Source organism: Etheostoma cragini, chromosome 3, assembly GCF_013103735.1.
Source record: "Etheostoma cragini isolate CJK2018 chromosome 3, CSU_Ecrag_1.0, whole genome shotgun sequence".
Taxonomy (NCBI): domain Eukaryota; kingdom Metazoa; phylum Chordata; class Actinopteri; order Perciformes; family Percidae; genus Etheostoma; species Etheostoma cragini.
The window spans coordinates 18,522,942-18,540,418 of record NC_048409.1 but is presented as its reverse complement, the minus strand read 5'-3'; the positions used below and the strand labels follow the sequence as shown (position 1 = coordinate 18,540,418).

Sequence of the window (17,477 nt, the reverse complement as noted above, 5' to 3'; positions counted from 1 at the left end):
AGCAAAACAAACATAGCAAGCACTCTTGTGGCACACAGCCTACACATTGTATCCTTTCACTCTTAGTCTAACACATGTCGACTATCTTATGGGACGAATGGAGAATTATTTTGCTTCTGATCTCTAATGCTTGTCATCATGAAAGTCTGTTGGAAAAACGAGGGTTCAAAGCTCTAATCAGAGCTATAATATTTATCTTGATGCTGTCAGGATTTTAATTAGAAGGAATTCCCGCTGCCCACGATTACTGAGGCAATAGGGGTGTTGATGTCTTTGAATCCGATGTTTATTCCCTGAACAAACAAAGGCATACTAAACTGATTATTTAAAAAGTTGGAGATTAATCGACAAATTCAGGCAGAGAAAAGGTCACAACAACAAACAAAACGATCTCCAGCAAACCCATACCATACAAGCCCAACCAGCCACCGGGCTATCGCGAGAAAGAATTTGGTTGCCATAGTAACGAAAAGCCCAACACAAACACCCTTGATCAGTGATCACAGAGACCGGAGTGCATGAATTACAAATCGTGAATTGTTGTCATGTTAGTTCTAATTTCATGACTATAAAGTGAATTGAAAAGTGAAAAAATTGTGCTATCACAAGGTGGTAAACCACGGAGAACGTAAGGTAAGTTTAGCTTGTATTCTTAGCAGTGTGTCAAATTAACGTACCGACGTAATCCCAGTTAGCTTCGCGTGTAACGTTAACACGCGCAGCTACTTGTTTGAAATTAAATTATTGTGACCTTTCTAACGTTATACAGTTGCTGAAACAGTTTAGGTGATTCACCACCATTAACTAGCTTCAGTCAAGTGCATATTTACACTGACTCCTCCCTGTTAATAAAACGTCGTTTGCGTCAACGTGTTGGCTAGCGTTAAGCTAGCTAGCTCTAAAGTTACTGTTTACACTTAACATTAGCTAGCTACACATTTATTAAATTAAGCCATACACAGTCCATGTTTTCCCGTTACGGTCATTTCTCATGGGCAAATAATAAAATTAGGTATAATGGTCTAGAAATTTAAACTGTATTATTTCCTGCTAAATTAAGCAAACTATTTTTGGTTTACACCAAGAGAAGGAACACAATGAATTCTCAGCCATTGTTCTCAACAAACTAAGAATGTCCGTTGTGGTTGCCAAGGGGTTCCCTCACTTGAAGTCACTCACTGTGTTAACGCTGTAGCTGTGAAACCTGCTGCTGTCAAAAAGAACTAACAGCTTCTGTCCCAACATGCCCCACTGTGTCTGTCACCTGAATGTCTACAATAGACCATTTTCATGGCAGACAATTTCACTATAGCAGGAAAAGCACAGGTGTAAATAATCAAATAAATCAAGGCTGCATCCTTTACTTTTGCCATGATTTTGTGTATCACTGGTATAACTTCAAGTGACACTTAAATGTGACTGAGCCATTGTTAATATTATTACTTACACGTGTACTTTTTCCGCTATGACAAAAACACCCTTTCTAAAAAAAGGTCTGTAGCTGTCATGCGAGCTGCTGGGTTCATTAAGGTTCAGATTTCAGCTCTACTACACTACTTAACAGTCTGGTCGGCAAGGGTTTCACACAGGGTACTAGCAGGTGAAATGTCAAAGTCTTTGTTAAGAGGTTACCCAACTTGAGCAAAACTTGCAGTTGGTGGAGCTGACTCCACCTAATTTCCCTTTGCAATCAGCTCAGTTGCTTGCAGGTGTGGCTGCCTTCCTATTACTGTATAACAATATATTATATCTGCCTTACTGGCTAATTTCCTTAATTGCTTTTTACTGCCTAACAGAGTTGCCAACCATTTGTCAAGCATATAAGTCTGCCAGATACAATTTTAAACACACAAGATTGCTCGTTTTAACTGCCTCTTGTACATTTGAGCAAATTTGTGCCTGTGATTTTGTTCATTTCATTGCAGCAGTATTCATTTATGGCAGTGTGTGATTTAGCCTGGGCCCGGCATGATAGCCAGTTTTATGCCATTACTGTTGGTTTTTATTGCAGAAGAGACTATTTGTAAAAAGCACAGTGGAAGACGCAGGAGGAATACCTGAGACATCAGAAAGAAGAGACATGAATTTAAATGACTTTGTGGTGCTTCCTAACAACAAGGCCAAATCCATCAAGCTCAATGCCAGGTAAGATGAGATAAGATCAGTGATGTGATGTAAGGCATTTGGTAGAAGCCCATTAGGGTTACATGGCTGCTATACTATTTCCATCTTTTCCATTAAAATTCTTCCCACAGAATGACTATTTCACAAAATGCCGTTTCAGGCAAGATAAACCTTGCGACCTGGATTCTGATCGTTTTCGGTGCAGTGTATTTGTTTTCTTCATAATGCCCAATGCAAAATGAGTCCAATCTCCTACATAGTTTCTCATTTGCCAACAGGTAATTGATTAAATTGATGTCTGGCTTGGTGTTACCCTAATCCAGTGACTAATTGATCAAAGTGTTGATCAGTCATGGCAACAGGGATCTGCTAGTGCAGTAGATGAATTCAACATTTTGATGAAAGCCTGGCTGTCCAATCGGTCGGAGTAGGTCATTTGCTTTGATTCATTGTTGATTGCACATTTGTGTGTGTGTGTGTGTGTGTGGGGGGGGTTTGTTTGTGCGTGCATGCGTGCGTGTGTGCGTGTCTGCGTGCGTGTGTGTGTGTGTGTGTGCGTGCTTATGTGTGGCGCCATAGGAACCTGCAAGAACTGCACTTGGAGACGGTGACTCTGGCCCAGGAGAGCAAAGAGATGGAGGACAAACTGCAACAGCTAAAAGAGAGCATGAGTAAAGAGAAGGAGGAAAGAGGGTGAGTATCAGTGTTTCAGTGCACTAGAACAATGGGTAGAGGAGGTTGAGGTGATGAGGAGGAGAGATGGGAAGACTGAAGTGGTAACGGGAGGGAGAATTGAAGTAAAACAGTAGAACACAGAAGAAGGAGATAATGTGACTTAAACAGTCACAGGATAGTGACTGTGCAAGATGGGCTGCAGCAGTGGTTACAGAAAACACAAAGAGAGAGATTCTTATTCCTGAATCAAGTTTCTGCCCAGAAAATTTTACTGCCAATGTTGTCTGTGCTCCATTCTGTGGAATATCTGTGTTATAAGTTTGATGCTGTTCCACACATGTGGGATTTTATGTTGTAAGAAGTACCCGGAGGTCAGATAGTTGTGATGAATGATTTGCTCAGACAGAAAATCTTTCATTCACAGTGAGATAATACGTTACAGATGCATCATTGTAAGGGTTGCATACGGTAACTTAGCCTACTTTGGATGCATTGTGAGCTAAACCGGGTATCCCTGTCACTGTGTTATGAGGCAAAACATTAAGAGATTGTTGCAGCAACCAACCTCATAACAACTTTGATTTATAAAGAACTTTTCATGAAACCCAAAGACGCTTTAGACAGGCACAGGGGGATAAGGGAAAAGAAAATAGTAGGACAGAAGAAAAACACAGACTAAAAGAAATAAAACGTCCGTGCTAAATGGAAGGGGGGCGTAATTTAATGTTGGCTACTGACGTACAACCACATTCTAAATCTCTTCAATCTTTTACCTGCATACTCACTAACACAGACTTTTCCTGTGTTACGCCAAAATCTGCGACCCGGCCGATTGTGTTACTTTAGCTCTGTCTACCTGCTGTAAATCATTTTGTGACTTTGCAGTAAAAATCGGACCAGGTCTGAGGCATTAATAAAAAACTATATAAAAATAGCGTTGTTTATACTCTTAGTCTTGTTTGCTGTAAAAGGTCATTTATGATTATCAGATGAAAAGTTACACAGTTTCAGTAATATTAAAAAGTTACATTGGGTCACTTTATATTCTGTTTAAAAAATATGTATTAAAAACAGTAAATGATGGTTATGACAGAGATGTGTAACTAAGCTCACAATTGTGAAATATGTTCAACTGATTCTAATGCTTTCCTGTTAACAGTATCTTTTTTCAAAACTAAAATAATTATTGTTCTATTTATTTCTTTGCCATCACAAAGCTGCTTTCTCCATTGTTAGCCATAACAAAATAAGAAACAAAATGGCAGGTCTAACCCAATGAACCTGACTGAAGTGTTGTTACCACATGTAACAGCCACACACAATGGCAAAAAACGAGCTATTTAATTTTGGCTGTAACAATAGTCGATACAAGGAAGAGGGACTGAAGGGTGAACAGAGCGATTTGGGAGATAAGAGGCTTAACGTATAAACGCTGAAAAACATCAAGTCTAGACTGTCATAGCTAAACACAGGGAAAAGAGCAGCTGACTAATGGAGAGACAGTAGTCAGTCAGTGAGGGAGGTGGAAGGTGCGAAGAAGATAACACTCGCTGTAAAAGCTCAAGCAACAAACAAAGTAGAGAGAGACACTGAGTAATAGAGATAGATGGAAGAGGGAATTAAATGACTAAGAGGGGGAGGTTGAGGACTTCTCTACCTATAAAGGTCAAGAAAAGGTTGCCATGGAATGAAAAAAGGAACAGTCAGAAAATTGAAAAAGGCACTAATAAGAAGTAGGCTCACATAGTGGACTATTCTAAAGGTCAGTGGAGTCCTACCGAAACTTGGTCACCTTGTATGCAACTTTAGTCATATTCTAGCTTCACTGGAACAGTGAAATAATGCAGTTAAATACATAGGGATCTAAGCTTTGAAATAAAGCTATAAAGTATTTCCCCAAATAATATTGCCCCACAATATTTGTTGTTATTATTATTATTAATATTTTTTCATACATCTCTCAACCAACTTCTTACTTGCTCAAAACTACCAAAAGGTCAATTATTTTCATGATTTTAACCCTTTAAATGCCAGTTTAATTATTTGAAGTGATTAATATATAGGAACAAAACAGAACTTTAATTATTTTTTTTCAAAGATTATCAACAAAAAGGATTTGATGTCATTAGCGTTTGTTATGTAGTGCCAGACACTCCCTCTGAACACCTTCGTAGACATAAATGCCTCATTGACTTACATTAAAACTGGTGATATTTGACATTTTTACTGTATTCCATTTAGATTCAACCTTTTTTCCCTTTGTAGGCTGACATTTTACTAGTTATATTGTGGAGCAATGTGTGTGTGTTTAGTCTACTTCATTTCCAGCAGCAAACCAGCAAGTCCCTGCTTCCGTTTGGGGGGGAGCTCGGGCTTGTTAGCCCTGATGGTCCCTACCAGGGCAACTTTCTTCCTCAGAAGTTCCTGGACAAGTTGAATGTAACGCTGCGCCTGAGTATTAGATGGATGGGATCCAGACTTGCCTATTCTTCACCGTCCACTCACTGTTAGGATGGACAGGATCTTCAGTGTCCTCTCCACTTTCAGAGGAAGGGTTATTATAGAATTGGTGGACTGCAGTGACCATTTTGTGTCAGACTCCCCCTCCAAACTTGTGTCATCTTCAGATGAGTCCTGCAGTTCGCTGGCAGATAAAGGCTGACCGTTTCTAAAGCCTCTCTTGCACTAAAATTCCTCTTCATTTTTACTCTTTCTCTTTGTTCCAGGTCTTTCTCCTTCTCAGCTGCATTTTTATCTTTGGATGTGAAAGCAGTCAGGTACATAAACACACTAATAGTTTTTTTTGTTTACAACAAAAGATGGAGAACATGTTTTTTTAAGTACCGCTTCAAAAACACATGAAATGCATCTTTCAAAAGATGCGTTTTTTTCACCCCTAAAATGATTAGCTCTTTCCTACAAAGGGACAATGGTTGAATCTGGTAGAATACAGTAAAAATGTAAAATATCACCACTTTTCTTCAAAATGAAATGCTGACATCACAGAATTTATGGTTTTTATAATTTACAGGCAGTGAGATAAAAGCATGGGGTTTTAATGGAAGTCAATGAGGCATTTATGTCCACAAAGGTGTCAAGAGGGGAGATCTGGCACTACGTAAAAAATACCAATGCAGTCAAATGAGTTTTGTTGATAATCTTTGACATATCCAAGACTCTTATCACCAGCAAAGCCCCATTCCACTACAATTTATATGATGGAAAATAATTAATGTTCTGTTGGGTTTTTCATAAAAAATTACTTCAAAGAATTAAAGTGGCATTTAAAGGGTTAAAATCCAGAAAATTATTGAATGTTTGGTAGTTTTGAGCAAGTCCGAAGTTGCTTAAGTGATTTATGAAAAGAAGTAGAAAACAATATTGATATACAACGATTTAATATCAGTTTTTTGGACTTGTACATTTTTGCCACGAAGGTGTCCAGAGGGTGCAAAATGAATCAATCAAGTATAAAAAACACTGGATTTAAAAATGTTGAACAAAAAGACAGTTTCTGTCAAAATGTCCTGCCATAAGCAGTATCACAGAAAATAAGAAATATAATAAAAAAAATGCACAAAAATGAAATAAGGCTTTCATTTGTTTACAATATACCATACATTAACTGTTGCAACTCTTTAGAGTAATTGCAAGGAATTCACGGGCTCATAGGTGCAGTGTTGCCATGCTTTTATTTCTCTAAATATATAAGATATATTATAACATTTTGTGAGGCTTAGGCCAGGATAAAGGCGACAATTACAGTGATCACATTAAGTGATTAAGGAGAGAAGTAATTTTCAGTGTCTTTAAAAATTCTAGTTAAGTAGTGCGCCGTTCCAAAGGCGTTTTAAAATCACACTTTATAAACAGAGGAACTATATGATATTCCAATGAAACTGTTCGTTAGCTATCAGATCACAAGCAGCCGCCCTGCACATATATGAAGGCCAAATGGTAACTCTTTCACCTAAATTTTATTCTCCAAATTTAAGTAAAAGGACATAATAACAGTCCAAAATTGAAAATTACAACTGCTGTGAGCCTAGCTCCGCCATTGCCACCATTTGATACCAAATGCATTCTGGGATACTTGGATTGGCCTTTTGTATTGATTTTCTCCCAAATCAATTCCAACCATTCATCTCTCATGATAATGTCTGACTTTTGTTTTTCATAGATAACAGAGACCTTGTCCATATTCACACAAGTCAAGGCTAGTCTTGCCTAGGACCACAGTGTGATGTTTTCTTGTCTTCCTGTTTTCTTTGCGGTAGATGTATTTTCTTCCTGTAAAGGCCAGGTCTATGAAATTGAGTAGAGAGTCACTGTGCAACCTTATCATAAGCAAACTTTTCTACAGTCTCTACACATTCCACTATATTTCTGAGTTCTTGTCAAATTGCAAATGATAGGTGTCATCATGACAAACAAAATTATGATTTGTCTGTTTTTTTTTGTTGTGATGATAAACAGTCGGAGTGTTTTTACTTATACACACTCTGTCTATAAAGTGGTTGTAGCTATATCTTAGTCAGTATATTGGCTGTAATGGGCATCAAGTGTGAATGAATTATATTAAAAGGCTGTCACACTGAAAGATGGCATCATCAGATTTTGGTTAAGATTGGATATAAGGGTTTATGGCATTTTTACATTTAATGGGACAGCATACACACAGTAAGACACACATACATACATACATACATGTGTGAATGTCTGTGTCTAAGGCCATTAAAATACATGCACATCTTCACATTACTTTTAAATGGATTGGATTTTCTATCTCCACATTACTTTACAGACTATGTACCTGGCCTTCCGCTTTGACTATTATCTAACAAATTCAGATTGAGGGGCATCCCAGCCTGTGTAAGCAACAAATTAATTTGCTGAATACAAACAAACACTGGTTATTAATGTGATTGTTTCATTCTCCATTCCCGGTTTACCTCATTTCAATACCTCATAGATGTGTTATCCAGTGTGAAGTTATGGAGAACAGCGTAATAGAGGTGTAAAACACAATATATGAGCACATAACTCATACACTGCTTTAAGGAGAAGTAGAGTATGTATATTACACACAGACTCCTTTAAACAATAACATCCAGGAAAAGGTTACACACACACACACACACACACAAACATGTTTGCAGACAAACATATTTACAGGCAGCACTGCTAATTACAATATCAATGATTTAAAGCTGAGGAATGATGAGTTTCCACATGATCTATTTCTATAGGTTTAAATTCATACGTCATCACAAACAAGGACATTAATATTGTGGATTATAACTGTAGGTTAATGTTTATTGTTTTAAGGAGATTAGGTGTGTGTGTGTGTGTGTGCGTGCGTGCGTGCGTGCGTGCGTGTGCATGCATGTGCGTGCGTGCTCCAATTAAGAAGCCATACATCAGTATGGGTAGAGGGCCATCTGTCTAGGCTGCACAAACGATAAGCACATAAACACAGTGTTTCCTGTCCCACTGAAATACTGCAATATTTAACGCTCCACCAGCCCCAAGATACAGCAAGGTTTGCGCGTGCGTGGCTGCCTGTGTGTGTTTTTGATACTTTTGCTCCTTAAATACTGGGCACTTGCATTTGTGTGTGCGTGTCTGTGTATGTGTGTGTGTGTGTGTGTGTTTGTTTGAACACTTGTGTCTTGTGTTCCTTAATCAGTAAAAACACATTCAACTCCACCACTCTGTAGGAATCCTGCTTAAGCTTTAGGTCTGAAATATTACTAGCTTGGGAAATATTTTAGATATGTGTGTGAGCCAGCTTGAGGTAAAAAGAGAGAGAGAGAGAGAATTTATATATGTATAGGAGTAAGTCTCAGCTGCCTACACTACACTACAATGTATTTACACTACAATGTGTAAATAGATGAACTAAATAGGTGTACTCAGGATATGATGCGGCTGAGAGGTAACTGGTGACTGACAAAAGTGAGAACATCATATTCATAATAATTTAGTTTTTCAAATTTTTATTTTCCTGTTGATAATAGAACATTATGTAACTTTTCTTTTGATAGACCATTGCTGATTAATAATGATTTGCTGATGTGCATCGGTGTTTCTGATCATTCTTGAGTGTGCAGAGCTCAAGCAGAGCTTCTCAAGGCGAGCATGGTCGAACATTTTAACTCCTTTTTCATTTCTAGTGCTGCTGTTGCGAGCAGATGAAGAGAGGAAGCAGAAAATTACAGCAAGTCCTTTCTCTCAGTTGAGATGGGTTCATAAGAATATTTGTGCTACCTTTATATTTAACTATACTGCCTTTTAAGTTTCTTCACTTTTAGTTTTAGTTTCTTCACTTTTTCCAAACCCAGTTTGTGTTGTGTGTTTGCTGTCTGTTGGTCAACGTGACGATACAGTCAACACAGTGTGCAGAACACGATGGACGGTAGACTAAAAGTTTGTAGTAGATGTGATGAAGCTCAAAACACATCAACTGGGATTGAAGAGGAGCAGTCATGGAGTTAATTACATTATCAGGTACTAAAATAAAACAGATACATGTCCCGTCTGGCTTTCACAATTGAATCTCACATTAATGCAGCGGCAGTTCCCTCCTCCCTTTTATCTGAAGGCTGTGTGTAGTGATGTAGCACTCCCATAGAAGTGAAAGCCAGCTGAACAGTTTGAATCAATTAATCTTTACGCCTCTAATGAAAAAGTTGCAACAGTTTCTCATCAGTTCTTCTCTGACTGACATGGGAGAAAACCGGCAAGGTGGAGGTGTTCGGCGGTTAATCATGTGTTTTGATGTATGATGTGAAGCTTACCTGGATTTTCTCAGAGTTTCCTCATTTCCTTGTCTTTTCCTCCCAGAACATGCGAGTGTGTCTTTGACAAGCCTTTACTGTGGATCTTCAAGCTGGGATTTATGCTCAGGCTGTGCTGTGTACTGTGTGTCTGTGTTATGCACAACTCAGTTTTTCGTTCTCTGCTTGTCTCTTAGATCGCAGAGCTCCCAGACCAGATGAATAGTTCGTCTTTGTCTTAGAGTTGGCTACGCACACACACACACACACACACACACACACACACACACACACACACACACACACACACACACACACACACACACACACACACACACACACACACAAAGAATTGGCGAACAAATTCAGTTTGCTGAGAGGAGGTGCGGTATAATCAGTTTGTGAAGAGTACACAGACGATAATAAAGCCAGACCGGGGGCTTGGGGCAAACACAGTAGATCATTCACTGCTTTGGCCTACCCGAATCACAGATTTAATGTAGCCTTGTCTTTAGGCCAACACAGCTTACAGACACTTGCTTTTTCCCTATGATTAAGTGTTGAGATCCCCTTTTTTACTGTCTGCTCTGCTGTCTCTTTACAGTGCTTTTCTTTCTATTTGCTTTTTTTGCTCGCTTTTTTACTCTTTTGCGAGCCTTGCTTTTTCCATTTCTTTTTCGGTCCGTATGTGAAGTCATTTATTGGTTTCGTTTGGCTCGTCCTAGCACCGGTTTTTGTCTGTATGTGTTCATACATACATGCGTCGAGCCTGTGACCATGCTGGACTAAATTGTGTTAAGATTGGTGTGGTTCTTTGTCTGAATCTATCTTGTCTTTGGTAAGTTTCTCTCCTGTTTTTGTCCGGTCCTCTGGTGTGAGAACACTTGGGGGGAGGGAATTGAGAGAAATTTTGATTACTTTTGGTTATTTTTGTTATTTTGCGTGTGCAAATACACACACACACACTGATGTTGTCCATTCTCTCTTTGTGTGGGATGCGTCAAAGGGAATAGCTGTGTGTTAGACATGAGTGTGTCAAGGTACGACAGGTGGTGTTTGCCTTGAATTGGTTGCTGTTTCTTCTCCTGTCGTTGCAATCTAACTTAATCATTTAGAAATATGAGCTTGCACTAAGCTAATGTGAAACTGTTCTCCTCACTGTTCTTTGACAAAGTGGCATTTGGTATCGCATGCAAGTTGTATGCAAGTTGTGGCTCACAGGTTGTCGTCTGCAATCCATCTACTATAGAATGGAAGGTGCACGGCAATGGAAGTGTGTGTATGTGTGTGTGTGTGTGTGTGTGTGTGCGCGTGTGCGCGCGCGTGTATGTGTTTTTATGTCTGTGTGCGTGTGTATATTTATGTGTTTTTAAGAGAGAATAATTTATTGTAGCAAATGTGTCAGTATCTGTATGTTTCAAAAAACAACTTTAATCCATTATTATGTGTGTTTACTCGTATTTGTGTGGGTGTAACTGAGTGTGTGTCTGTGTGGATTAGATAATGAGATCTTTGCTAATGCAAAGTCCACAGAACTACACAAACAGACACACACTTATCTCTCCAGGTTGCCTCTCCTGAGGGGACACCCTGTCATCCTGCACCAACAGGGGTGTTCCTCAACTGTCTCCCCTAGCGACAGTCCAGTTGCCAAGGTGATGGCGCAAGGGTGATTACCTGACGCCCAGCCTCAGTGTCAGCACAGCGATGGCATCAACGGTGTTGGCAACTCTTGACATCACATACACACACACACACACAACACACACACAGAGACACACACACACACACACAAATAGAGTCTGACTTCCTGTGCCTTGGGATCCTGCCAACTCAATCCAAAATAAACTTCTTTCAAAGACAGCCAGACATCACAATAGCATAAATAGCATAAATAATTCAACAACATGAGCATGAATAACTCATGTCTAAATGAGGATCTTTCTCAATTTCTTCACTTTCTGCACCTGACAGGGGTGTCCTGCATGAGTATGTGTGTGTATGTGCATGCATGCATGTGCACATTTGCATTCATGTTCTTGTATTAGCATTTGCATCTATACCTTTCTGTTCATGTTTGAGTACTTTCTGTAACCATTAATTTTCAGTTTTTATGTGTGAGGTTCAAACTATTGTACCTCTATTGTCTGCAACAAGATTGAAAACATCGTTTTGGTGTTAGATAGTGTAGAATCATTGAATGTGAAAGTGTAGACCCACATGACTTTGTGTACTGTATGTGCATAATTTATATCTGCAAAGCCAAATTCTTAGGCGTGTGGCAAAGTGTTTATCCTTACTGTTCTAATTCATCTTAACAAGGACCATGTTATGATAAATTATACACTCTTTTCTGTTTAATGGAACAAAGTGAATTTCTAATTGTATTTATTTTTCACGGATTTAGTGTGAGGGATTTAGGATTTAGCTGCATTATACTGTTACACCTTTTTTATGCTGAAGTATTCTTTTTCTTGACATCAGTGCCTTCTCCTCCACTTAAAGTCTGACACTCTTAACAAAATGCTTCAGTCTACTTGGGTACTTCAATGGATTAAAATGCATTAATCCTGAGTTTTGCTACATCTATCCTGCTTTACTTTCAGTCTATTACATACAGGTATGGCAAGATGTTCGCATTCCAGTTTTATTCTATAATCTTACAAGTCTAATACAGGTTTAGAATGATTTTGCTCTGTGCCTGTGTTGCATTTTGTTGTTAGTGAATGATCGTTATGTTTTCAGCTCCCATACCCAGATCTTCTTATGTAGAATCCGTATCAGAGTGACTGTTACATTTCATGGATATGGAACGTATGTCTTCATGAAAAAAGAGGCTTAAATAAAACAAATCAAGGACAGAAACAGATGTAATCTCTGTTTCTGAAATGTGAAAGCTATTGATGCTGCTATCAATTGGTAGGTGTGTGTCAAATTCAAAGGGATTGAAGGGATGTGAAATTGTATTTCAAGATTGTTGGTTTACAATTGCAAACAAAAAAAATATCTCTGTCCCTTTGTCCTTCTGTCTGTTTAGGCATTCTGGAGGGTTTAGATGGAAGTCTGGACAGTGTGGTTCTTTAAACAGCATTGCTCTCACAAACGGCGCCAAGAAGAACAAGGAGAACCGATTCCAAAAGGTACCAGAGATTTCTAACTAGACATCTGGAGATGTGTAGATGGCAATTTGGTTGTAACTAGTGCATTCATAAATGTAAGTGATGTAAGATGATTATTCAATTTAGTAAGTTCACTTACACATTTGTTCACATTCTAATCAAGACTGGAAAAAACATACATCTCTTGTTCTCAAGCCTGATTCCTTAAACTCTGAGATACTTTTTCTTGTTGGTTATGACCTTGAGGGTTACCTGCAATGTCATAGATGTCTCCTAATTCCTATTCTTATGAAATGCTTTGGACACATCACGTGCCTGCATCCAATAAAAATACAAAAAGTGTTTGACCACTCCTTTAGTACACTGTGCATAGCAGACTTGGGATTGCTCTTTGGACCTTTGTTTGAGAAGTTTGTGCCCTACTGTACATCTCAGAGAGAGAGCAAAGCACGTTGCCTTGGATTTAACCCTAGAAAGTAACTCATGTTCTAAATTTTACACTGCCTGAGAGTAAGAAAGGACAAGCATTGTAGAATTCTTTTTTATTTCTTTGCGTATGCAGTTATGTAAATGTGTAAATGATATAGGATGACCAGAGAGTAGTTCACATACATACAAACAAACAAACATACGTACACCTATTTAAACAGAGAGCTCACACAAACTGTTGCCCCTGATGTGATACTCCCTGTCTCCTCAACAGCTGTCAGCAGGAAAGGTGAAAATCCGAGTGCTGAAGGATGAGCCACTGTCAGGTGAGTTGTTGACAGCCACAACCTTGGCTTCAGCTGTGGGTTACCCAGGTAGACTATACACAGACGTATTCTCAAAAACCGTGGGTCCTTTGATACACTACACTGTACTGAAATACTTTCTACTTTTAACATTGAGGTTTGCATTCAAGAGGAGTTACAGAGCAGCTCCCTGGGAACTGGTAGAGGTTTAGTGTCTTGCTCACGGTTACTTCAGTAAGGTGGATACTTGGCATCACAGGGGCCAGACGGTGGAGTTCTCTTGTTAAAGTTTGATCTCTGTAACCAGTAGCCAATGTTGGCAGAATTATTAATGTGTGGGACATGCCTGAGGCACAAAATTGCACCTTGAATCAGAGTGTTTAAATGTGCTGATGCGTAAATGTATACAGCAACAGTAAATGCAACTTTATAAAGAACAGTTTTGGAGTATACAGTCAGTTGTAATTGTAATACTTTAGGTGATATTCTTTGCATTTAGTTGTTATTTACTATATACTACATTTCACAGCAGTGGCTGAAGATAAGCATGTAGATGTTTTATGTTTTTTGTACACAAACTACAAGCACTTCTAATTCTTGTGCCATTTTCCTGTAAGTACTGTATTTTTGACAAACACTTTATTGTTGGACTAGGCAATAATTCATTTGCATAGATGTCATTAAAACAGATATGTTGCCAACAAGCTCTGTGTCGTAGCAGTGTGTTTAGATGAACAGTGTTTGGCTTCCATCCGTGACAGCAGTGCACGGAGCTCCTAGCATAGTGGAAGTCTGCCAAGATCCGCAGAATCACGGGATCTCTGAAGACCGTCGGCTTTATCACTTTAAATTTCAATAATATCAAAGGAAATCCCCTTTCCAAGTAATAACAACAGTATACTTGCTCTGTTCAGCCCCACCTCAGCCACCGCCTCCACCTCCACCCGAAAGTAATCTTTGGACAACAAGAAAAAACAGGCTGAAGGGAACATACTGTGGACAATGTGAAGTCAAGACTGCAGGACTAGTAAGCACACACATTAACAGACTTACACAGAATACACGATATGGCTGAAATGTTTGTAACTCCTGTGTTTGGCAGTAAAAGAATTTCCTCTCTTGATATAAAGCTCAGTAACACTAATCAAACATTAACCTGGCAAGCTTTTTAACTGTCAAAAAGTCAAACACCATTCATCTGAAGGCATGCTTTTTTTAGGTTAATTTGTAAATTGATATCTTTCACTGATTGATACACACACACATTTACACACACTTGAAAATACCAGGGGCCAGATGTACAAATGATGCATATGCACAAAGCAAATTCATATGCCATTTCCCACACATAAAGTGGTATTCATAAAAGAAGAATGTGTGGTGGGTATGTTGCGTACGGAAACATAGTTTGTAGTTTTCGTACCTTGTTTGCCAATTTCACTGGTGGAGCAGGAACAACTATCTATATGACGGATGTTTAAGAGCGTTTCTACATCCATTTTGGATAACTGTGTGTGTTGAAATAAGGCTTGTGCACATGCTCCACATTACACAATGTTTGAGATTTATAAAACAGCCTCATAAAGCTTTATACATCTAATGAGAATATTGAGTGAATATACACAGAGTTTTATGGCTCAAGGAGTCAAATACCTTGACCTACAAGCATAGCAAAAATTCTGAACCTCCAATTTTCGGTCTCTCTCCCTCCCTTTTCTCTTTTTCTCACTGTCTCCCTTCTCTCTTTTTCCTGGATCAACTCTTATCTCCCTCTGTTATCCAGGGTCTCTTTCTTTCTTTTTTCTTTCTCTCTTTCTATCTCACACTTTAACACATTTTCTCCTCTCTTCTCTCTTCTTCTACCTTTTCCCTCTGCCATATGCCAGCCTGTTTCTTTCTTGTTCTCTCAACTCCCTCCATAATCTTTGTGTCTTTTTCTCTTCTTCGTTCTCTCTCTTTCTCGCTGTGCCTCTGTTGTCCTAGCTGTTGGTCATTCTGTGTATTTGTGTTTGCACGATTAACAGTTTAGCTGGATCCATTCATCGATACTCTAGACCTCTGAGGGCACTGTTGTTTATTCTTTCTCGCTCTTGCTCTTCTCCACTCTTGCTCAGGAGGAGGGACTGTGTCCTGCAACTGTTTGTGTGAACAAGAGGGAGAGAGAGGGATAGAGAAATGAAAAGCCACACTGTATGTGTGTTGGTGTATGCATGCATGTGTGTGTATAATGGGCTGTGGCAAACTGAGCTGACAAATACATGCTAGATGACCAGTCACTCCCACATCTCCGCCTTCAAGATCTTCTGCGGCTTGTGTAATTTGGCTTCTATATCTTAACCGCGAAGCCAGCAAAGTTGAGGATTGAATAACTGATGCTTCTGAGAGACAGTGATAGAGAGAATGAGCGCGATGAGGAAGGGACAGAGATCAATAGAGGGAATAAAGGAGAGGGAGGGGTTGAACTGATTTAACTGACAGCCACCATTTTTAAGCCATTTTTGTTGTAGAATAAGTTATTATTGTACGACACACATTGCGTTAAAATGTAATGCGGGAATTTGCCTGATAGTACATTTGATGATGATGGCGCTGAATTGTTCAATGAAGGGCCCAGTGCCCCCAGTGCCCCATAGTGATGGGTTTAATGGCAATGCTTATAGTAGTCTGGGCAAGCACATAGGACAAACACACACAATTCACGCACACACACACACACACACACACACACACACACACACACACACACACACACACACACACACACACACACACACGTTTGAGATAGCCCTTGGGCACTATAATGATGGCAATAATGGAAAGCGTTACGACTCTGTCCCTGCCATTCTGTCTGGAACTGCACTTGAGCACACAAATGCGCACACACGCACCCGGAAACACACAATCATATACACTTCTGGGCTTATTCTAAACTACAGTTTGACTCACATATACTGGCATTTTACCAAAATTACATGTGCGCACATAAAAACACTGCATGCCTAGCCTTGTGCTGTATTCCAGAGTCATCCAGGCGAAAAAGGACCTCATTTCCTTCTGTGTAGCACAGGAGAGCGCAGTGCTATGCCGCTTGCAGCCTGATAGAGATGCCTAGTCCCTGGGGAGTGGCTGTAACTTATCCTCAGGCCTGAGAGTGGAAATGAGGCCCTGTTTTATGGGGCCATTAAAGGGCAATGCTGCAGCTGTAGGCTTGCATGTGAACGCACACTCACACAGACACACAATCACGCACACACACACACACACTCATGCACGCACACACACACACACAAACACAGTTTGTGTGACAAAAAAGTAAAGTGTGAAAAACCATAAACACAATGCATGAATGCATAATTAATACATAATAAAGGGGGAGAAGATGAGATAAAAGAGCACAATTAACTGGTGAATCTGCTATTGAATTGTTTTGTTTATTTTATTGTCTTGTTTTTTTCTCAGTTATCTATTACAGTAAGCAATGATTAAATAGGTGAAGAAGAACCAAGAAAGGGACTAAGAAGGAACGTTCTAAGGCCTTAGATCCAGAAAGAAATCACACTGAAGAATTTTGTACTGTTCCTTTTAAAGAGCTTCCTAACTAAACTTTCTGAATTTGACATGGTATTGATGATGAAACTGTGAGCTATAACAAAGATAAACCTGCATGGTTAAATGAAGGAATGTGAAAAACACATTTTTACTGTTTGTTGTTTAGGATTTTTAAGAAGCCTTGGTCTTTTTCTTCCTCCCTCTCCCCCTTGGACATGCTCCCTCCCCCTCATTCACTGTCTCCTCATGGCCTCGCCTGTGTGCTCCGTCCACCCGGTCTAGGCCTATCTCCCCAACTTGCTGATGCAAGGACTTTTCCCCACTAATAAGACCGAATTCTCACAGATAGAAATGATAATGACCTCCCTTAAGATGCATTCACGCACACACACATGCACACACGCAAGCAGGCAGGGAGGCAGGCAGGCACGCACGCATGCACACACACACACACACACACACACACACACACACACACACACACACACACACACACA

At 39.5% G+C, this 17,477-nt stretch overlaps 1 protein-coding gene across 3 annotated transcripts in view; it reads left to right on the top strand.

Annotated features, from left to right (window-relative positions):
- The first annotated feature begins 449 nt into the window (after positions 1-449).
- The window catches only part of zbbx (zinc finger, B-box domain containing), a 56,373-nt gene continuing 39,345 nt past the window's right edge, over positions 450-17,477 (top strand). For all 3 annotated transcript variants that reach the window (XM_034867507.1, XM_034867503.1, XM_034867506.1), the window contains exons 1-6: positions 450-633; positions 2,012-2,145; positions 2,704-2,817; positions 12,616-12,718; positions 13,401-13,452; positions 14,346-14,458. In XM_034867507.1, coding sequence (XP_034723398.1) covers positions 2,081-2,145; positions 2,704-2,817; positions 12,616-12,718; positions 13,401-13,452; positions 14,346-14,458 — 447 coding nt within the window. In that variant the 5' untranslated portion in view covers positions 450-633; positions 2,012-2,080. The remainder of the gene's footprint in view (positions 634-2,011; positions 2,146-2,703; positions 2,818-12,615; positions 12,719-13,400; positions 13,453-14,345; positions 14,459-17,477) is intronic.